This window comes from Equus quagga, chromosome 5 (genome assembly GCF_021613505.1).
Source record: "Equus quagga isolate Etosha38 chromosome 5, UCLA_HA_Equagga_1.0, whole genome shotgun sequence".
NCBI lineage: Eukaryota > Metazoa > Chordata > Mammalia > Perissodactyla > Equidae > Equus > Equus quagga.
In genome coordinates, this window is record NC_060271.1 from 98,863,626 (window position 1) to 98,887,687 (window position 24,062).

General features: G+C 39.5%; 1 protein-coding gene across 1 annotated transcript in view; it reads right to left on the reverse strand.

The window, feature by feature from the left end:
* The window catches only part of STON1 (stonin 1), a 121,375-nt gene that overhangs the window by 49,603 nt on the left and 47,710 nt on the right, over nt 1-24,062 (reverse strand). Inside the window, exon 3 of the mRNA XM_046661764.1 lies at nt 22,321-22,523. Coding sequence (XP_046517720.1) covers nt 22,321-22,523 — 203 coding nt within the window. The remainder of the gene's footprint in view (nt 1-22,320; nt 22,524-24,062) is intronic.

Genomic DNA, 24,062 nt, shown 5'->3' on the forward strand with positions numbered 1-24,062 from the left:
AAGGTTAACCCTCCATTTTCTCTTGTTCTTTATTTCAGGTTTTTAAGACTGACAGAGATTCTCATAAGTACTGTTTAGACTGTCAATTCTCATCATGAGGTTTAGGTACCCCTTAACCGTAACAGACGGGTGTTTGTGTTTTTCAATTCCAATTTTACCCTTAAACATTAAGATGCTACAGGTTGGGGAAAGGATGGAGGGGGTGGGGGCTCTAAAAATATGTAGTGGGGTAACATAACACATTTTCTATTATTTCAGGTAAATAATATAGCTTTGAATCAACAATGACCATACTAAAATTAAGAACTATAATTAGCGTACAACTGAACTCAGAAAATTTTCTAAACATAAGAAACTGGGAGGGTCACGGCAAGTTCCAACTCTAAACAGCGCATTCTGGAAAACCAGTTTGGGTGAGAACTGAGGAGCAGAAGAGGAGGGACACTTGTTCTTCCGGTGGGGGCAGGCCCAACTTCCGGCTGGGCTACTGGCCCTCATGGCTTCCTCCAACCCGGGGAAGCAGCGTCGGAGCCCCTAGGGAAGAGGGTTTCTGACAGTCTGTGAAGGGCCAGGAGAGAAGAAAGGGTGTGTGGACCAGAACCCGGCGCCAGCGCTCCCTCTACAGAGAGCACAGGCCGACAGGCCAGGCGGTTCCTCCTTACCACTGGGTTGATGCAGGCCATGACGGCAGGTCCAGTGCCTCGCCCCTCGCGCCTGCGCAGCACGAGGTGCGCCGCTGAGGACCGCTCCCCTGGCGTTGACCCGAGGTGCACGTTGCCGCGCAACTACGCAAGGACGCTGGGGGCGGGGCCCGAGGGGAGAGAGAGGTTGATGAATTGAGCGTGGTTAACTGGAGACACCCCAGAGAGGCAGGGAAGAGGTTGGTCTGAGTGAGCCAAGGCCAGCTGAAATGGGATGGTTAAATCCCATCCACCCAGCTTTGGGCCGTTCACATGACCCCTGAAGAGCCTTTATTTTCTCAATTTGCGAAATAAAGACTAAGAAAATAGGGGCTGGGCGATGCAGTAGCAGACCCCAGTTCACCTTCAGCTTTGAAGAGGTCGGGCCGGGAAAGAGGGGAGACTGGCGGTATCTGTCCTCTTCTTCTACCAATTTTCATTCCCACTACCACGTCCGTCTCTGCAGCTGAACTCCAATAAAAGTATAACAAGAGCCAAACTCTTCTAAGATTGGTTCTCAAAGTCTGGGATAGCAACATCAGCCTCATTTGGGAACCTGTTAAACTTGCGAATTATTGGGTCCCACCCCAGACCTCCTGAATCAGAAACTCTGAGAATGGGGCCCAGCATTCTGTAATTTTAACATGCTCTCCAGGTGATTCTGATGAAAGCTTAAATGAGGCTCACTGTCCCAAGACAAAGATTCTCAGCATTGGTTGCACATAGAAATCACCTGCCGAGCTTAACAAGGGTTTGGCACCTGAGTCTCACCCCAGAGACTCTGATTCTATTATGCAGCCAAGGTGGAGAATCACCGCTAAAATAAAGTCACCACCCCAACACCACCCCTTCTTCTTCCCCTCCTCAGGCAGAAATCACCATCTGTTGGTTTGCAATAATTCTCTCCCTCCCCTGAAGGGTAGAGCATCTAGGAGCATCACTCGCCTTGGGCCGAGGGTGGATGTAAGCACAGGTAACCTGGAGGGCTAGATAAAGGAAGAAGTCATCTATTGCCACTACTCTCCCTTTTAAACAGGCTTTCTAGCCTGCAGACAGGCCCTGACCTAACCAGATGGCTCTTATTTAATGATTAAAAATCCTATTATGTTTCAAATTGGCTGTTTATTTATTTATTTGTGTGTATAAGTTCGGTAGAGCTATTTATGGCCTGCCACCATGTATTTGCTTTGCCTGGGTCAGGTACCTTTTGGTTTGTGAGTTTCAAGCACCTGATTTATATGAAGGCCTTTAGAGGACTTTCCTAAATTGAAAACTATCTGAAATTTCCTTTACAAAAAGCCAAGAATTTTATATAGTAATTTTTAATGATTGTATCTCTACCTGGCAATTTTCTACCAGAAGTATTCAAAATGACTTATCTTTCACCTAAAATAGAAAAGCTAAAAGCAGTCATTGATTCCCACTGATATTATAAAATCCAATTAAATTATTCAAGCTGGGAAATAAGAAAGCTGAAAGATCTCTTGTTTTCTATCTTTTTCATGGCTAAGTTTTAAAACTTTATTCTTAAGTGCATAGGACTGATAATCACTTAACTTTTTGTAACACTTTACTGTTTTATATTAATTCATTGTATATTTTACCCTTCTCGGGGCTATACTGTAGATCGTGCATATTTTTGAAATTAAATTTGGACCTTGGTTCCCATAAAAAGCGTGATTTAGAGTTGAACTGCCGTTGCTCAGTATGTTTAGGAGACTCAGGTTACAAAGAGGTTATGTAATCTTGGCAGAGAAATGTCAGCAACTTTCCACTTACCCCTTGTGATCTGTCTGGATGGTCACTAGTAAACTCAGCCGTAATAACTTCCCAATAATAGACAATGGCTCTTAGAGGAGGTGTGCTTTAACCCACGTTCTGGGTGAATCCAAGTTGCAGATCTGCTCTGGACCTGTGGTAGCCAGCTTCCAAGAGGGCTCCCAATGATTCCCACCTCCTGGTATTCACAACCTTGTATTGTTCCCTCCCGCAGTGTACAATAGTTTGTTTGGGTGACCAATAGAATAAAAGAGAAGTGAGAGTGTATCACTTCCATGATTAGATTATGAATGACTGTGGCTTCCTTCTTGGGCTGTGTCTTTCTCAGATCGCTGACTTTGGGACAAGACAGCTGTCACATTGTAAAGACATTCAGGCACTCAGGTAGCCTATAGCGAGACCCATGTGGCAAGGAACTGAGACTCCAGCTCATAGCCAGCAAGAATTAGAAGCCTGTAGACAATCACATGAGTAAGCTTGGAAATTGATCCTTCCCCATTTGAGCTGTCAGATTATTGCAGCCCTGACTGACACCTTGACTACATTCCTTTGAGAGACCTTTAACCAGAACCACCCTCTCGGCATCTCCCAGATTCCAAAGCCTCAGAAACAGTGTGTGGTAATAAATATTTGTTGTTTCAAGCAGTTGAGTTTTGGGGTAACATATTACATAGCGTGAGATAACTAATACAGGGCCCATTCTCTGATTGGACTGTGACTAATGGAAGCTTGGTTTTCCCTCATTGTAATCTCAGCATTTAAAGTTTCTTGAATAGCCTCATCAGTCACAAGAGCATTTGAAAAGTATGTAAGGGAATCTTCATACACGTATTTGATAGCATTGACCCCAGGTTATCATCAAACAAGCAGACTGTTATAGTCATGTAATGGTCACATTTCTTTTGTCAATTTTTCAGACTCAGAGGGGAAGTGTGTTGCATACACAAAGCACTTTTGATGCTGAAATTGAAATTCCAAGATCCCAAAGCCTTAGTGAGGCAATTTTATAGTGTCTATTTTTTATGTTAGTAAATAAAGAATAAAACAGGAATGCTGATCTTTGGTCCTTCTTTGAGTACACAGTTCTTTGAAATTACACCTGTGACAAAACATAAAGCTCTTCCCCAACTGCCCATTGCAGTTCAGAGCATCAGATTTTCATTTTCTCCTGCTTTGTTTAGAGACTGTCATATACATTTAATATATCATTGGTAATCAGCACCAGTTTTGCAACATTTAAACAAATCTTAATACAGTCATGCCTCTCTTAATGATGGGGATACGTTCTGAGAAATGCATCATTAGGTGATTTCGTTGTGCAAACATCATAGTGTGTTCTTACACAACCCTAGATGGTATAGCCTATTACACACCTAGGCTGTATGGTAATAATCTTATGGGACCATCGTCATAAATGCTATCCATCGTTGACCAACAACATTGTTATGCGGCACATCACTGTAATCAGATTAATTTCTTTGCACTCTGTGTGTTCTCATTACTTTTGCCTGGAGGTTTCAGTGATAGTATTACAAAAGTGAAAAACAATTTCACTTTGCTTATTGTGAGAAAAGTCCATATCTATGAAGTTCTTTCTCTGAATATGAATGTAAAAAGAAATGTGTTTTAGAAACAGCCCATTATCTTTTACATATTATTTTACAGTCAAATAGAGGGCATTTCAGTAACTGTATAGACTCTAAATAATATATTTGTCAGTAATAAAAAAAATACAAGTTAGTCTATAAGCATATGTCTTAAGGCAGCAAATATTTATAATTAGTTTCTGAACATCTTACAACCAACATACTAAACCCAGCAGTATTGTTTCTCTGCCTCTGTTTCATCCTTCACATCTTCCAGGAAATGAAACTCCAGATAATCTCTGTCGCATCTTGTAACTTTGAAATGGTTACAGTGTTAGTAGTTCTGATTTATTTATACTCTGCAGTTTTGTAGCATTTTCCATTTTCTAATACAACTCCAAAATTAACTGACATTATTTGAACATCAGATACTATTCCACCATGATGAATCCTTCCCCCTCAACTCAACAGATTTCAGTTCAGATGACCATAGGACACAATGCTATGGCCAACTGGTGACCTTATCACACAGTGGAACACTGTTAATGATCACATTACTGCCTGTTTCAAAGCATTTTAATATCGAAGAGATGTGTATATTGTGTACATATGAAAATTAGTGGTTATAATTATCTCACAGAAGGTATGGAGGCTGACTTGAAACACAATTTTGCCCATGGCTACTTTTTCAACATTCTCATCAGGGTCTTGATAAAGATTCAGTAATTTCCTAGTTAACAAATGACTCCATTTTCATTTTTTTAATCACAGTGTGTATAATCATACATGAACATGAAATATTAGCAAAGATAATGTCCATTGTCTCCAGTTAATTTTCCAATCTAAATTTCTACTTAGAGAAGATGGAGGTAAAGACCAATAAACTGAATTTAAGGCTATGACCTGGCGAACCAGTTTTGTTCCCACAATAACTGTACTTTTCTTCTTTCCTAACTTGTCATTTTATAAGAGGTAAATGGCAGCATCTTGAATATTCTATATTGTTACCTTAGGTGCTTCAAATATCAGGAGAGACAGGAACAATATGGCGTAGACATACTTCTTCCTATTCCTTCCACTAAGTACAGCTAAAAACTCTGCATATTATATATAAAACAAACATAAGAAGGCTCCAAAAGGTGGAAAGAAGAACACAGACCAGCTAGAAACCTTATAACCCAAAGAATGACACAGCAGTGAATTCCCTGGTTTTGTTTTTGCTTCACGTATACCAGACTGGGTGCTGGTGAAGCTGGCAATCCAGAAACACCAATGGTCACAGACAAAAAAGAACAAAAGCCTTCTCTCTCTAGCCAAAGGACCAGAAAAGGGGCAGCAAGACAGAAAACTTTTAGATGATAACAGCTTTACTCCCATCAAACATCACAGAAAAAACTGGCCCCGCCCCACCCCTGTCAGCAAAACCACGGTAAGGAGTTTCGACTTCCACTCTTGCCCAGCTATAATGAGATGGAGCCATCTGTTTGAAGGCATCGGAGACCACATGGGGTGCCTGGACTTGTACTCCCATCCAGCTGTAATGAGGCATCGCTACAACCCACTAGATGGTGTCAGAGAAGGTCAAGTGGGAAGCCAACTCTTTCATTCCTGTCTGCTGATAGGGAGACCTCCCCCTTGCGGTGTCAATGGAGGTCACATGAGGAGGAGTAACAATGTACTCTTCCTTTTCTAGCCAGAGTGATGTTGGCAGAAGCCTAGTGGATGGCCTGAACTTCCACCCTGCCCAACAGTAACGAGGAGCCCCTCCTTCCACTGGGGTGTCAACGGAGGCTGAATGAGGAACCTGGCCCTTCACTTCTACTGGCAATAGCAAGATGGTTCTCTTACCTTCCCCTGCTGGCCCAGTGTCAGAAGAGTCTGGCTAAAGGAGAAGATTTAAATAAGATCCAGTGTCTCATAATAACCAAAATGTCCAGGATGCAACTAAAAATAATTTGTCATACCAAGAACCAGGAAAATCTCAACCTGAATGAGAAAAGACAATAGACAATGAAAAGACAATCAACACAGAGATGACTAAGATGTTGGAATTATCTGACAAGAATTTTAAAGCAGCCTTCATAAAACTGCTTTAACACACAATTACGCAAACAACTTAACAAGCACTTCAAGCAAATGAAAAATAGAAAGTCTCAGCAAGAAATAGAAGATATAAAGGAGAACAAAATTGAAATTTTATAACTGATGAATATAATAACTATAATAAAAAATTCAATGGATGGGCTTATTATGGGTTGAATTATGTGCCCACGAAAAGGTATGTTGAAGTCCTGACTCCCAGTACCTCAAAATGTGACCTTATTTGGAAATAGGGTCCTTGAAGATGTAATTAGCTAAGATGAAGTCAAACTGGAGTAGTGTGGGCCCCTAATCCAATATGACTGACGTCCTTATAAGAAAAAGACAAAGACACACAGAAAGAAGACAGCCGTGTGACAACAGAATGATGCATCTACAAGCCAAGGAATACCAAAGATTGCCACAAACAGCAGAAGCTGGAAGAGGCAAGGAAGAAATTCTCCCCTACAAGTTTCAGATAGAGTATGGCTCTGTCAACACCTTGATTTCAAACTTCTGGCCAAACTTCCCAAGTTGAGACCATAAATTTCTGTTATTTTAATACCCAGTTTATGGTAGTTTGATATGGCAGCCCCAGGAAATTAATGCAGGTTCAAAAGCAGAATGGAATCAGTGGAAGAATCAGGGAACTTGAAGATAGAACAATGGAGATAACCCAATTTGAACAAAGAAGAGAAAAATAGACAACTCAAATATAAGTGGATTTCTCATCAGAAACCATGGAGGCCAGGAGGAAGCAGCCTGAAAGAAGAGAACAGTCAACTCAGAATCCCATACTCAGTGAAAATATCCCTCAGGAAAAAAGGGAAAATCAAAACATTCTCAAATGAAAGAAAACTAAGGTTATTTATCACCAGCAAAACTACCCTAAAAGAATGGCTAAAGGAAGTTCTTAAAATATAAATAAAATTATAAAAGGAGGACTATCAAGAAGAATGAAAAGTAAAAATATGGGTGAATACAATAGGCTTTCCTTATCTTGAGTTTTCTAGTGTGTTTGACAGTTGAAGCAAAATTGTATCATTGCCTCATACGGTTCTCAAATCCTATTATCAATGGGGGAGGGGAAAGGAAGAAACAATTTCTTCACTTCACTGGGAATGATAAAAATGTTGACTATGATAAGTTATGTAGGTGTGGTGTAATACCTAGAGCAATCCCTAAAAAAGACTACACAAAGAAATACTCTGAAAATAATATAGATAAATCAAAATGGAATTCTAAAATATATACAGGTAATCAACAGGAAGGAAGGAAAAAGGAAAGAGAAATAAAGAACAGCAGGAACACACAGAAAACAAAAAGACATGCACAAACCAGTGTTGGCAAGGATGTGAAGAAAGTGTAAAATGGTGCGGCTACCTTGGAAAACAGTCTGGCAGGTTCTTGAAAAGTTAAATATAAATTTACTGTATGACCCAGCAATTTCACTCATACCTAAGAGAAATAAAAGCATATGTCCACAAAAATACTTGTACATGGATGTTCACAGCAGTGCTGTTGATAACAGTGAAAAGGTGGGGAAAACCCAAATGTCCATCAACTGTTGAATGCGTAAATAAAACATGGGCTAGCCCTACAATGGCATACAATTTGACAATAAAAAGGAATGAAATACTGATACATGGATGAACCTAGATGAACATGAATGAACAACACGAATGAACCTCAAGAACCTTATACTAAGTGAAAGAAGCCAGAGACAAAAAGCCTGTATTGTATAATTCCATTTATATGAATTGTCCAGAAAAAGTAAATATATAGAGACAGAAATTAGATTAATGGCTGCACAGGGCTGGGATGAGAACAAGGAGCAACTGAAAATGGGCTTGAAGGATCTTTTGGGGGAGATGGAAATGTTCTAAAGTTGACTGTGGTGACGGTTGTACAATTCTGTAAATACACAGTCATGTGACACGTAATAAAATTTTGGTCACCAATGGACCACATATTTGATGGTGGTCCCATGAGATTAGTACCATATAGCCTAGGTGTGTAGTAGGCTATACCATCTAGATTTGTGTAAGTACACTCTATGATGTTCACACAACGACAAAATCACCTAACGACAACTTTCTCAGAATTTATTCCGTCGTTAAGCGACACGTAACTGTACTAAAAACTATTGAATTTTACATTTAAAACAGGTGGATTTTATGATATATAAATTAATCCTCAACAAAGCTGTTAAAAGGTACCAGGGGGGCTCTCTTCTTTAGGGTGGACCTAATTTTTTTTTTAAATGTCGTAAAAATACACATAACATAAAATTTGCCATTTAATCATTTTTAAGTGTAGAGTTCAGTGACATTGAGTACATTCACATTGTTGTGCAACCATCACTACCATTACCATCCATCACCAAACTCTTTCCATCTTGCAAAACTGAAACTCTGTACCCTTAAATAATAACTCCCCATTTTAATTTGGGGTTACATTTTATCCTTACGTGGACAGGTCAAGGAAATTAAGCATCTAGTATTGTTTCACATACAGGAAAAACCCTTCTGCAGCTACAGAATGGTTCCAAAATACTTTTAACAAAAGACAGATACTCTCATTTTATAAGCAGAAATAACTCTTACTTTATTGGATGTTGGGTATTAAATGAGAAAACACGACTCCTGGCACATAGCGGGTGCTAAAAGGCTAACGGTGCTTCCTCTTCACTTCCAGCAACTTTCAAAAACAAGATTAAATCCAGTTTAAAAACAAACGTTTTAATCTTTTCAACCCCTTGGAAATATATATGTGTGTTTATTAAGAAAAAGTTTATTTGTAATGATAAGTGAAACAGATTTTAAATTTCTTGAGGACTGAGGCTGTGTATTATTCATCTTTATATGCCCCCTGAGTTCCTAGCATAGTACCTCCAATACGGAAAGCATTCATTAAATGTTATTGATTTGAATTTGTTGTTAAACTGCTAAAAAATGGAATTTCTAGCCTATTTGTGGGGAAAAAATTCGGGACTAAAATGTGACTATCCTTAGAAGAAGTAGTGCATTGATCTAAATTTAACCTACCGTATCATTCATTCATTCATTCATTCAGTGTTTTTTATTCAACACATAAGTCATCAGCTCTGGCTAAGGGATCAGCACTGTAACATTGATACTGCCATCACCTACCACCACCCCTGTATGTGGGCCTCTTCGCAGAAAATGGGAAATCACTGTGGGCAGAGCCACCCCAATCAAAATCCCAAGTCGGGTGGGGGGGGGGGGGGAGAAAAATACACAAGCAATTACAATATAATGGGATTAGGACTAAAAATTACTCATGAGGAGCACCTAACCTGAATGGGGAGAGTCAAGGAAGGCTTCCTGGGATGAGACCCCTAAACTTAGATCTGTGGAACAAATAAGGGACAAAGGAAGGGGACAAGGAAGAGTGTTCCAGGGAGAAGGCACTGTACAAGCCAAAGCTTGGGGCATGAGAGAGAACACAGCGGGTTTGAGGAAATGAGGGCAGTTCGGTTGCCCAGAGGATAGAGAACAAGGCAAGTTGTGGCAAAGCTAAGGCTGGCTGGTAAGTAAGTGCCAGATCGTGTGTTTTCTGCTGACCGCAGGGTGGAGCATGGACTGGAGGACGGCCACCCTGGAAGCAGAGAAGCAGAAGTCTGTGGGGTGAGGAAGAATGAACAGCTCTGTTTGAAAAGCCTGCAGCAGAAGCAATGTCCCCGGGGAAGAGCAACAAGATCTAAGTTACTGATGTATATCCTTTCTTGGCACTCAATCATATAAGGCAAAGAGGAAGAGAGGGGGAAGACTCCACGAGACTTGAGGAGGTTTAGGAGGAAGGAGGTAGAGCATCCACTGATGGGGAAAAGGCAATAAAAAGAGGAAGAAAAACATCAGCTACAGCACAATTTTACCCAAGGCCACTTCTGGTCCCAGTGTGAGTTTAATATAGAATTTGTCCTTTTCCACAATGAGTACTTAGCAAAGCCTTTGAAAAGTGTTTCAGAATGTCTCAAAATTACCCACTGGAGAGGCAGGCTCTTGGCATTTAACAATGCTACTGTTCAAAGATGCTCTTTCCTTGTCCTTTTCATGGCACTTGAGGACCTTTGGGTGGAACTCTCTCTGAGCAGTGTGAAAATATCAAAATAAAACTCTATGACAAGCACTGCAACTGGGCGCCATCTGCCACCCCCACACAGCCACTCACAGATCTGCAGCATCTCTCTCGGAGAGGAGAAGCAGAAAAAGAGACTAAATTCTACAGCATTCACAACTGGGCTTCCCAAATCAGAACATTTATTCTCTGTTAGAGGAGATTAATAATCTCAGTTACAAAAATCACAAGAATGTCCCCATTAGGATCAGTACACTTGATATTCAAGCATTGATATCAGTAAAGAGCATATAAATTGAAAGACACAACCAAAGTATTCAAGAAAATAAAATTAAAGCCAGTCATAAAGGGTCCTTCATGGCAATCCATAGACACTCAGCCTCTGTGGGAGGGTGAAAAGTCTATGAAGCCAATTTCATTTCTGGGAAAGAAACTAAGAAACAATACCTTGGATATATAGGCCTGGCTGCCTCTATGCCCATAAACTCTGCCTTCCCTCCTATTGTAATGGGTGAACTGTTCACACAAGTATCTAAATCAGCCCCTCTGCTAGCACCTCAGATCCCATCCCCTCCTATCTACTCAGAACCATGGCCCTAGCAATTTTCCCTCTCTGTCTTCTGCATCGTCAGTTTTCCTTTCGCTATGAGATCACTGCCAACATGCAGAGATAGCCACCATGCAGTGGTATGTCAGGGATCAGGAAGGGGGCAGTCAGTCCTGGGTGCAGGCAATAATGACATGCACTGTCTGTAGAGAATTTAAATACAGTAATGAAACCAACTAAAAGTCAGTCTACTTTCTATTATCAGCATGTGCTGGCAATTCTAAGCAATGCCTGAGACAAAATACCTCCCTAACTGTTTTATTGACATAGTGTCCTGAACAATTGTTGCAATTACGGTTGAGTTTTAATAAAACATATGTAAGCTTCAAATCAGCACGTTTTAATTTCTTAGCATTTAATAAACATTGTATTGTATGTAGAAGTTAATTTTGAAAACTCCCAGTTATACAGTTGGACCCAAGACACATGTGGACTTAGAATACATATTCATTTGGGGAATTCGTAATGGTCCAGGATCCTTCAAACTTGTTTCAAGACGGTTCTTATCTCCATCCCCTTTGGTACCACATATTCCAGGGTTTAAACTATAGATTCAAAATAAACAATGATCATAAAGATAAAGAAATAGAACTTGAGTTACTTCAATTCTGTCTTTCTATGTGACTATTTGGAGTTCCTATTTTTATCTTTAAATTTAAAAGAGTGCAACAGAATGTGGATGGCAAGATGGAATATTTTTGCTCAGTAAGTTTTATTTGGTTACTTTACACATGAAATATTTATTGTGGTTGAGTAATAACATCTTTAAAATTGAAGTTTATTCTTCTATTGTAATCATTAATTGTTTTAAAACTAATAAAGGAATCAAGAAAATACAACATTACATTAGTAGTTGCTTAAATTGTACCTTTTGCAGACATTTTTATTTCATTAGGATTTACTTATTAGTTTCTGGACAACTATTTACATAGAATGTTATTACACCAGACTGGAACAAAGAACCAAAGTACAAACTGTTAGGTAAATATAAAAACTATTGAATAAATAGTTGTGTTTTTTTATCCTGCAGGAACTTGGAGGAATTTGCAAGTGTTCGCAAGATTGTGAGACCAGCAACCAGTTCATAATTATTCTGAATTACATAACAAAATCTAAAGTGAGATCTCCACCAACAGGAAATGACATTGACCATTGGAGCTCAACCAAAAAAACATTTAAAAGCAAAACAAGAGATGATTGAAGCAATAGCTGAAGTTATTTTGAAATGTGTAATGTCTTCAACACCACACATATGGTTAATGAAAATTCTGAAGAAGTACAAGCTGGCACATCCAAAACACCTATGATTTTGTATAAATTAAATTATATAAACTATTCTATAAATTATAAATTAAATTCTATAAATTATTCTATAAATTATATTCTATAAATCCTATAAATTATAAATAGGAATCATTTTCTATAAATGTTGACAATGAGGAGGAGAAGGAAGATTTTAGCAAGAGTCAACGTCAGTAAAATAAAAAAAAATAGTGAAGAAGAGACACCAGTAAAGACCAACACCATTACTTCAGTCTTATGAGCTGTGCCATGTCCGCGCTCAGGATCTGAACCAGCGAAACCCTGGGCAGCCGAAGCGGAGCATGCGAACTTAACCACTCGGCCACAAACGGTTGTGGGCCAGCCCCAAGACATCAGTCTTAATGCGGGTAAAGGTGTTTAAAAAGATCTTATCTTCACCAGCTACCATCCCAATGTTCATATATACAGCAAAACTCCTCAAAAAACTATCTACTCATAGTCTCCACACTCACTTGAGTTATCTGTCGAGGTCACTGATGATTTCCATGTTGCTAATGCTCCATTCTTAGTCCTCGTCTTATCCTGTAGCAGCATGTGAGGGAGCTGATAGATTAGACTTACTCTAGCTAGCTACTCTTCCTCAGTTTCCTTTACTGGATCATCCTCATTTTCTCGACCTTTAAACTGGATTGCAAAGGCTCAGTTCTCAGAACATGTCTACTCTTTATATTCACTCCTAGGTGATGTCATCCAGTCTCACAGCTCTAAGTACTGACATCTCTCAAAGGCACATCTCTAGTCCAGCCCTCTTTCCTGTCTTGTGTGTCCAATTGCTACTTACTGTCTCCACTTGGATGTCTAATAGGCATCTCAAAGTTAATACCTCCAAACCCGAATTCTTTATCTTTCTCCTCAGACTTTCTCCTACAACAGTCTTCCTCTTCTCTATAAAAAATAGCTCCATTTTTCAGTTGCTCAGGCCAAAAATCTGGAAGTCATTTTTGGTTCCTTTTGTTCCCTTATACTAGGAATACAGTCCAATCCCTCAGCACACACTACTAGCTCTGTATTTCAAGCAGGTTCTGAGTCCAACCATTTTTCACTTCCTATCACCAGTCCTAGTCACCACCACCCGTCACTTAGGTTATTGCAGTAGCCTCCTAACTGCTCTATCATTGCTCCCCTTCTGTGTCCATAGAATCATCTTAATTCAGTTCATGTCACTCCTCCACACAAAACCTTCTAGTGGCTCCATCTTACTTGGAATAAAATCCAAAGTCCTTCCCATAGCCTAAGGAGCTCCATGTGACCTGCTTCCCTCAGCTTGCCACAGCCTCTCTGATCTCCCCCCAAGATGTCCTCCTCATTCACTCTGCTCTGCCACCCAGTAGCCATCTGCCCTGGTGTGCCTCCAATAGGCTAAGCACACTCTGATTTCAGCACCTTTGCAGTTCCCTCTTTTCAGTTCCCTCTGCTGGACACACTCTTCTCTCCGAGATCTTGGTGGCTTGCTTCCTTATTTCTTTCCGGTCTCTACTACAGCATCATCTCATCAGAGAGGACTTCCCCGACGAACCTATCTAAAATAGCATTCTTCTGCCACTCTGTTGCTTTTTTTCCTGCATAACAATGATCACAACTTGATATCTGTTTATTGTCTGACTTCTCCCACTATTATATATTCTCTAGAAGAACAAGAATTTACTGTTTTGTGATTGCTTATTCCCAGTGCCTAGAAAAATGCAGGCACATAGTAGGCACACAATAAACAGTAGAATCAGCAAGACAATTGGAACAACAGTCACATAGCATTTTGAGGTGATTCAAAGTGACCATTTAAGGCAGTCAATGTCTTAAGCAAGCCTTCTGTACTTCAGAGTGTGGAAGACACCTTTGGGAATCCCTCACGTGTTTAGCCGCATTCATAGACTTACTCACGCTATAAGATTTTTGGAAACATATTGTTCTAACAGGCTTTATAAGAGAATGACAATAGCAGGGGCCGGCCCAGTGGTGCAGCAGTTAAGCGCGCACCTTCCGCTTCAGCAGCCCAGGATTTGCCGGTTCGGATCCCAGGTGCGGACATGGCACCGCTTGGCATGCCATGCTGTGGTAGGTGTCCCACACATAAAGTAGAGGAAGATGGGCATGGATGTGAAGATGGGCACGGATGTTAGCTCAGGGCCAGTCTTCCTCAGCAAAAAGAGGATTGGTGGCAGATGTTAGCTCAGGGCTAATCTTCCTCAAAAAAAAAGAGAATGACAACATCAGCCCAGAAAGATTCCTGAGAGAAAGATAAGCACCCATCTTGAGAAGGCAATACTCATTACTGATTTCTGAGGACCAAATAGGGTGAAGGCTTGTCCCTGAGTCAAGGTGGCATAGAATATTCTCTGAAAGCATATATTGGCTTGTTCTTACCTAAGAACCTGAGAGCACAATCCTGGGCTGGAGCTTTTTAGAGACCACATGGACTTCGTTAGATGCAACTCAAAGCTCAGAAGCCAAAAAGGATGGATTCATTCCAATATTTTATAAATCTTTTAAAGCAAGCAGATTTAGAGTTTATTAACTCTTTTTAGAAAAAGTTTGTTTGAAATCTGTTGAGAAGGAAGGCACTATTTTTCTGTCTCTTTAGTACATAGAAATGTTTAGAGATAAGAATGGCGTTTAAATCTTTGGGATGTGTAAAATTGTATTCAACAGCATTTTTAGACAAGGCATTAAGAATACTTTAAAGTGTTTATCTACTGCATTAATTTTAATTATACTCCACTGGACTCACAATGCTTTGAAATGCTTTGCAAAATGCCCCCAAGATCTTTTATTAATCATAATACAAGCACCATCAAATCAAATGCTGCTGTTTCTAACTCTGGGTAGCAGCAGCTTACCTGCGAGCGCCCTCTTCTGTTTCAAGAGTAGACCGCAAATTGTATTACATGGAATTCACAGCCATTCTGGGTAGCACAAAATGGGCTTTTCAGGAAAATGTCAACACACGCAATCACATAATTTAAATAAGCTATCCTCCCGCCTGAGGTTTGTAAGGCTGTTCTGTAACAGACAGATGAGGGAAAGGTTGCAATCCCCAAAGTGTAATGGTGATTAGTATTTCTTCTCCAGGAAGTGTCATAGAAATGAACCTTAATCTTTTAAAACATGGGGCTAGTCTAATCTATTTTCCTTTCCTTACAGACAGAACATGATTTTAAAGGCATAATATTACCTGCTTAGGTAATATTAGCTAAGGTATTTTTTGTAACTCGACTATTGCTTTCTGACTAGCAATTCTGTCTTGCTTTTAAAATTAACTTACAGTCAAATTCATATTTAGATACCAGTTCTAAGCAGGAATTTATTAACAATTATAACAAGAAAAATATTTTGTTTCATATAAACTGGGAAAATATGCAGGTAATTGGGTTGAGCCCCATGAAATTGCCGTCAAGGATGGTTAAATATTGGCCATTTCATATGGTTCAATCAAATACACTGAGCCCTGTGCCTTAGGACCCTGGGTAAGAGCGTCAACGGTCCTTGGAGTGGAGCGGCTGCTGAGAACGGGGAGGGGCTGGGAGAGAGACACAGCAACATCTAGTGGGATCACTGTGTCTACACTAACAGGCCGGGTAGTCTAGGCGGAGTTGAGACCAAACAGGAAAGAATTGATTGATGGGAATTTGAGTCATTTTCTTAGAAATGTGATCAGTTTATGCCGCTTAATCCTTTTGTTGTTTCTCCAGAACTAGAGCCAGGCCCCAGTGATTTCAGCAGTGGCTAAAACAGCGCTTAATGATCTGGCCTCGATGAAGTTTTATTTCCTGATGCACTTTTGAAATTTAACTTTAATAGCTAGATAAAAATTGAATTTCAACACACGGCAGCTTTCTCATCAACAGGGCGGGTGGTGAGGTTGTTAGGTTGGTTTTTGTTAGAGCTGGTTTATCTTTCATATCTTTTATGCCACACGCACACACACCTTCTCTGAAATGTATTGTGTACAATTATACAAAACTTGTTTTCAAAACTTTAAAAAAATTGCTTTAAATGTACATCATTCCTATAATACTAGTTGCCAAAGTTTGAAAATTCCTTAGAATTCTCCTGTGGATGAAGTTTGTCCTGTTGTCAGGAAAAGCTGTCGAAGACTGACTAGTAGGTGTCCCATCCAGCTCGTTTATCCAGGCTCTCAGCACCATTCATTGTCTCTGAGTTATTTTACAACTCTAAGTCTTAGAAAACTGACAGTAATGCACATGATCCTTATCCATATAAATGCAAACTAATTGGGTGGGGATAGGGTAAATTGCTTATGGATTATTGCCCAGTGGATCATCCATTTTGTGTCTGTTTGTAAATTCATTTCAGAACTCCTTATTTCCTATATACGTCTTTGCTCCTTCCCTTCTCCTTGGAATCAGCTGCAATCTTACCAGTTCCCTCATTAGTCAATGAGTTAAGTAAAACCTCGGGCACATAAAGATATTATTTCTTTAGGAGAGTAATGAGTATATCCTCTTTTAAAACTCATCCTTTAACATCACAAATTGTAGTTTGATGGTGTTATTTTTCCAGGATGTGCCAACATGTCATGTTCCCTGACTCCTTAATGGTTAAGCAGTATACATTTGCCTGACAGAGAGTCAATTATTTAAGGTTATTGAAATTGATTTCATACCTTAAAAAAAAAATAGCCCCAGACCTTGCAAAAGGAGATATAAGTCCATCACACAGAAAGAAGCATTTGAAATACATCTTTAATTTTGGAAAATCAATATGCAATCTACAAAATACTTCGTTACATGATTATTAAGACTCAATCTGTTTTATATGTGTATTGGTATGACATAAAATCATATTTTGAGTAAGATATAAAAATACTTAGTCATCACTAAGGAAGCCCTTCTAACTGAATTTATAAGAAAAAGGGCTGTATCCTAAGCACAGCTCCAGAATGAAGAGAACTAAAACCCTAGAACTGTCTAGTACATAAATCAGGTCAAAACTTCCTGCCTTTATTTATGTGCTGGAAAGTTTTCTTTTTTCATACCTTTTTAAATGGATAAACATTTCTATTCCCATAGAACACGGAAACGTCCTTAAATTCAGATCTGTACTGTTGGTCAAGGGATCATCAAGCCTTGAGTTCGTTTACACAGTTAATATCATCCTTTGACTGGTAAGGCAACCAGACCAAACAATTTGAGCAGAAGGACTAGCCCCCATCTGGTCAGCTGGAAGTCTGCCATGTGTCACTCAAACGACTAACTCCAGAAGGGTCAAATTCATAAAGGGTTGACCTAAATTCTCTAAATTAAAACACTAGAAAGGAGTAGTGCCTCCTTCACTCACTTCCTTCCTCCCTTCCCAACCTTAGAAGCAGAGGTTTTTATTGTTGTCGTTGTTGTTTTGAAGATCATCATTTACTCTCTGGCAAGGAAGATTTTCCTTCTTCATTTCTAAGTTTAAGTGGATCCTACTTGATTTTTCACTTACAGCACCATGGTCACATCTGACCTTCTGCCATTTCTGAGGTCAGAAGAATTGTATTAAAAAGCTTCTCCTCTCTACACAGAATGTTAATTTAACGCTAAGTAATGAATATTTAAGGATCCTAATAGATGTGCAAATTAACAATTATGCTGTAGCACCCCGCTGTTAATGCTATCAACCTTTGTACTGCTGCAAAAATTAAATTTGGACTTTAGTCAGCCCTCGTTACTATATCTCCAACACTGAATCTTGAGGTGCTCCTGAAGGCTGGATGGCTATTGAGTAAATGACCCCAGCAGGGAGGACCCCACAGATACTGGGCAACCTGTGATGCATGAGGGGCGATGAATTGAACCCTTTGCTGAAATTATTTCCAGGTGTAAATATTCATTAAGTTCACGTGATCAGACTCTGGGTTCTTTACGGGCAGGATGCCATAAAACAGAGTTGAAAGGAATGGCAGTAATTAACCCAGCTGACTTCCCTGGGATCGTGGACCAGCACCAGGTCCGGCCTGCCTCCATGCTTGCTCTGAGCAGTTGAAGTCACTCCAGGATGTGCCACACCAGATGATGAGGAAAGATGGTGGGATTTTTTTTTTAAATGACGTACACACAGATTTGCCCTCTTACTCCTCAACAGTGAGTCTCAAGCATATGATGTTATAAGCAATGCATCAAGTGAAGTTAAAAAGAGCAATACCAATTCATTTTAACAGTCAACTTTTGCATTCTTTGCCTTTACAGTAAAATAATGAAAAGCAATAAAATCTGCTGATTGATACAGACCATTATAAATGTTTGTTTTAATCTGTTTTTTGAACAGATTAAAATGTATGTAATATTAAATAAAACATAGGACATAAACTCTGTGGGCCAACATACAAATGCTGTTTGGAAGAACATTATTATATCAGTTTTGCCAAAACCTAGTAAATAGAGAAAAATACCTCCTAATCATATTTAAGATTCAACATACATTGAAGGTGTATTAACACAACATAGAAGAGTTTGTTTTTCAGACTAAAAAATACCTAGAATATAGATTTCATAAATTGTTAAAGTCTGACTTTTCACTGTAAATAATGAAAGGAAATTATAAACGAATTATAACTGCTAATGCCATTGACTTTTCATTAGAAACCAAACATTTACCTGACTTTGAAGAATCGAACTGTCAACTCTTAGAAATCTAGGTAAAATAATCTACTGTCATTTTGCTCCTCTTTTAAAGAAAAATACTCTAGATTAAGCAGAATTAGCATAAATAGCATGATAGCAGAACTAGCATAAAATAGTCATAATATGATTTACACTTCTACTCAAGAGAGGCTTGTGTTAATTACAAATAATACTTTATCAAAATACATTCTTAGAGTCTGTACTTTTGGGAAATAATATTCATGAACTTTAAAAATTCATCTTTACTATACATAAATGTTTCAACTAGTGTCGAAGACTGGGATTCCATCGTGAAAGGAATCTCTCCAAGCAAAAGGCAGTACATCCTAGTGACTTGCACTAAAATATGTATATCAACAGAAATATCTTCTTTGCAACACGCACCAGAATACAAATACATTTTGAAAATGATAATACCGTGGGGGAAAGACAGGTTCCAAATACAGCCGAAGATTACTCACCATGTGGTAAGAGGACAGGAAGATAAATAATTCAAAACCACAGATACTTCCACATCTCCATTTTAGCCTGTGGTTTCAGTATCATTCTACACCTAGCCACATTTCAGAGATGAGCAAAAGGGAAAATTAAGTATTTTGTTTATGCCTCCTTTGATTGCCTCACCCTTCAGTACAGGTGCTAACACAGCAAGAAGAGATAGAGACTGGAGGATAATAAATATAGTACCTAGGTAATCCAGAGTGAAACGATCCGCCACTGAGTAACCAAAACTCAAATACCCTTTAGCCAAGCTGGCTGTTGGGTCACACAGTGAATCAAACAGTGACTTTGAGTTTTGCTAGGAAGCAAAAACATCACGCAAATTATAGGCACATTTTAGATCAAACCTCTACGGCACAAACATGTCAAAAGCATAAAATATAGATTGCTCAGTTTCAAGTCTAAACTTCTCTAAACACAGCCATTGGCCCTGTCCTAAGCCCTCTATTCAGAAGACATTTCCACTATGCAGTAGCAGAACTCGGTGTGGTCTCTGTGAATTACATATTTGAAAAGTGGGTCGTCACCATTTATTCTTGCTACTCCTACTGAGTTACACAGTCACCGGCTTTATCTGGGTCTTCTCCATCGATTTTAATCCACTTCTTTTCTATTTCAACCTGTTATATAAAAGCAAAGCATGGGCAGCATTAACAAATGCAACACAGCACAAACACCTGCTCAGTGCTCTTTTATACACGAAGCAAGAACTGCAGCCACCCCATCCTTTGGACACAGACACAGCCCCTCCGCCCTCTCACGCTAGCTCTGTAGTGAGCACTCTGCTCTCCTTTTGGGCAACAGAGCGCCCCACATTCTTCCTTCTAGGGACAAATCTTGAAGAAGACTGAAACTCCTCTCTTCTAAGTCAAACATAGTTTTTATAAAATGTATACAGAATACACACATTGATAAGACAATTAGAGATCTGGCTAGACATGAGATCAATTACACTCCCATATCATATATCCAACCTTTGGCCTACCTGAGATTTATAACACACCCCAGATCATCTCTCTAATTAACTAAAACAAACTAGTTTACAAACTGGTAAACCAGCGGGGCAGAACCATCTGCCTGCCCCTCATCTTTTTCACCTCAGCTTATACGTCACCTCCTCACAGAGGCCCTCCTGGATCATTCTAGAAAAGGAAGCCCTCCATCACTCTCTACCCTGTTACCCTATTATATTCTCTTAGAATTTGTCACTATTTGAAACTATATTATTCATTTGTTTACTAATTATTTTTTGTTCCCCCACTAGAAGGACTATGAGGACATGCTCTTGCTCACTCTTGTGTCCCTGGCATCTAGAACAGCACCTGGCACTTTGAAATTATTCAATAAATGCTTATTAAATGGAAGATAACATTTTGAAACTGCCACCAAGTATGGACCAATTAGTAAATGCTATTAAAGCTAAAGAGGCTTTGTCATATAATTTTGAGCTGTCCTCTAAAATTACATGAAACTGGTTCAGCTGTGAACAGGAAAATAGGTATAAATGAAGTCTCCATGTGCACTTGAGCCACATTTCAGTCACATATAATACTTCTATAACTAGTGCTACAGGCCAAGATCCCCCAAGAAGCAGGTTCTGGATGGAGACTGGTGTGCAGAAAGTTTACTGGGGATGCTGCTGGGGTCAACACCTGTGGGGGAAGGAAGGGAAAGGCAGGAAGCAGAATGGGGAGAGGGAGAAGCTGGGCTGCCATGCAGTCCCAATAAAAGCTGCAGCCAATTCTAGGGAGAGCTGAAGCTAGGACGGGCGTGCAGAGTTATCCCGAGTTGAGGCATAAGGGTCTTTCTACCCCTGCATCCACCAATCGCTGGACACAGGCTGCCCCAGGAAGGGGGCGTGACCTGGAGCAAGGCAGCTTTCTTCAGCCAGGGCAATTCCCAACTGCTGGGCGAGGGAGTACTTCAGACCCAAAGGGGCTGCACAGGACAGCACCCACATGTCATTAATTTTATCAATAGAAAAAAAAAATCACCAGAGTTAAAAATATATGCTTCTAAACAGATGCTCCAGACTTATACTACTATACTATAGAACCATCAGTTGATGTTAGTGATGTCATATAATCACACCACTTTGAGAAACTATGGGAAACATGTGGCAGAGGCTATCTCTATATCTACTAACTTTGAAGGTGAGAAGGAAAAGCAAGTTTAGAAACAGGTGCAAGCGTATGCCACTTTTTAATTCATCTACCGAAGAATGCAGAGGAGCTGATGGTGAAGCTTTAAAGCTTTTGTAATAGAGAAACTCAGCATTTCCCAAAGGGTGCTCCACAGAACTATATTCCAGAAGACATTGATAGGTGTATTACATGCACATGGACATGCTCTCATAGACAAGATTCCATAATCAATGAGTTTGGAAAACTGGGTTAAGTTTAACAAGTTTCTTCAATGCAGAACTTCTTAGAGCCTTCATTTAACATTAATTTAGTGTACAGCATTCCCCAACGTATTTTTGAATTGGACACAGAACACATCTTGGAAAATGCTGTTCTAACATAATTTTTATTATAAATATGCTTCTGAAATGTGAGTTCATTTTTTCCCCCAAATCCCCCCAGTTTAGAGTTGTATATATATATATATTTTTTAGTTGTGGGTCCTTGCAGTTGCGGCACGTGGGACGCCACCTCAACATGGCCCAATGAGCATCGCCATGTCTGCGCCCAGGATCTGAACCAGCCAAACCCTGGGCCGCCAAAGCAGAGCACGTGAACTCAATCACTCAGCCACGGGGCCGGCCCCTGAATTCATTTTTAATGCTCTGTTCTTCATTGAGAGCTGAATTATTAAGTACATGGCACTGTGTGCTCAGGCTTCTGACATTCTCTAGAACTGAGGGGAAGAACTAGGCTCACTGGTGACCATCAGGTTTCCATGGCTGGGCTCTTTTCTAGGGCAAATACACACACACACACACACACACACACACACGGTCACTTAAGAGGGAAAAGCAAATATTTAAAGCCAAATCAGGTCACAGCTCCAGAAGCCCCAACCTGAATAAAGGCCTTCGGATGTACCTGAATGTTGTAGCAAGCTCGCTGATGAATGTGTTTCTGCGGCTGGACATCACTCTCCACCCCCAGAGACCTGACTTCTGTCCCTGAGGCACAGGTGTCAAGCATCCCAAACTGAACAGTAGCAAATGGATACCAATCAGAGGGAATTTCTTGATCTGATCCAAGTTCTAGTTTGTAAGACAAACAATGGGGATGATCAGGACCTTGAAGAAAAAAATCAAATGATCAGTCAAAGTATTTCAACAACCATGGGACATTTCTCTAGAAGGTAAGAAGCACACATCCTCCTCTTTAATAAGTAACTCCATTAACATTATGACAGTGTGAATTCCATTTAAACAACATTTCATCAAAATTCATGATTTTTCACTAACTAGGGGGAATCTATCTATGTTTTTTAAGTACTAGCTTTAAAATAGGTACAACCTTATTACTATGTACCTGCATATATTAACTCCTAAAAGTGTTTTCAATTAGAAGTATGCTAAGTTTCTTTAACTAAAAGATGAGCAATACTTATATTAAGCATCATTTGGCTACAGTGTGTGTCAGATCTGTAAAAAAACCATCTTTCTCTTAAGTAGACTGAATAAACTCTTACAATAACTTTTAATTTATACACGTTCTTACCACTCTGTTTATTGATAGATAATGCAAAGGTAAATTTCAGCCCAAATTAAGTCACATTATAAAAAAATTCTGATTTTTAAAGTTAAATTTAATGAAATTTTATTACATTTCAAAAACTACTCTAGGCCAAGAATTCTTTTTTCAGTAAAATTAAGTCTCACTCATTCTCCTTAAAGCCTTGACTGGAACAGATGTACAATATAGAGATGGGCATATTGGCTTTCAGTGTTTCAATTACTATTTGTTTTCACTTAGCTCAATTTGCCATGTATTGAGCATCTACTCTATGCCAGACCAGGCTCTGTGCCAGCCCAGGGATATTGGATATATGCAAAGATTTTAAGTGGGGTCATGTAAAGTGTGTGTGTGTGTGTGTGTGTGTGTTATAATGGAGTTAAAAATATTTTCAGTGTAATCACTGTAGTAACTCTACAATGTTCTATGACTCTGCCACCTTGTCCACAGCATCTGCATATCCAATGCGGCTATCTTTACATAAATAAAGGTATGACATGACATTAACTTCAAAAGCCAGATTAAATTACTTTACCACTGACATAGCTCAAGAAAGAACATTTCCATTAGAATATAGCTTTAGGCACAAAAACAAGAGTTTAAAGGATTTCACTTAATTCTTAAAAGATAAATTGCTTTTCCTTCCTTACAACCTGTTTCTTGTAGAAACTAATAGAATTCTAAGGCTGTAAAAGGCCTTGAGAAGTCATCAATCAATTAACCCATGGACCTCATTAACCATCTCCACCACTTGTACGTAGGGTAGGATGACGGTGGCCTCTGAGGTGCTCTAAGATACCTAGATTACTGCAGGCAAGTGACAACTGTATTCACATACACACACATACACCCAGGGGAGAGTCCACAACCCCTTACCCTTTCTAGTCTTCTGTCTACAGTGAGGATGCAGTAAGTTTCTTTAAGATTAATTCAGGCGCTCTTAAGTCCCTTGTGGCCCAGTGGTTAAGAACACAAACAGTGAGGCCAGATTGCCCAGGGTTCAATGCCAACCCTGCTACTTCAGAGCTGTGTAACCCTAGGTAAGTTACTTGATCTCTCTGAGCCTCAGTTTCCCCATCTGAAAATGGGGGTGATGA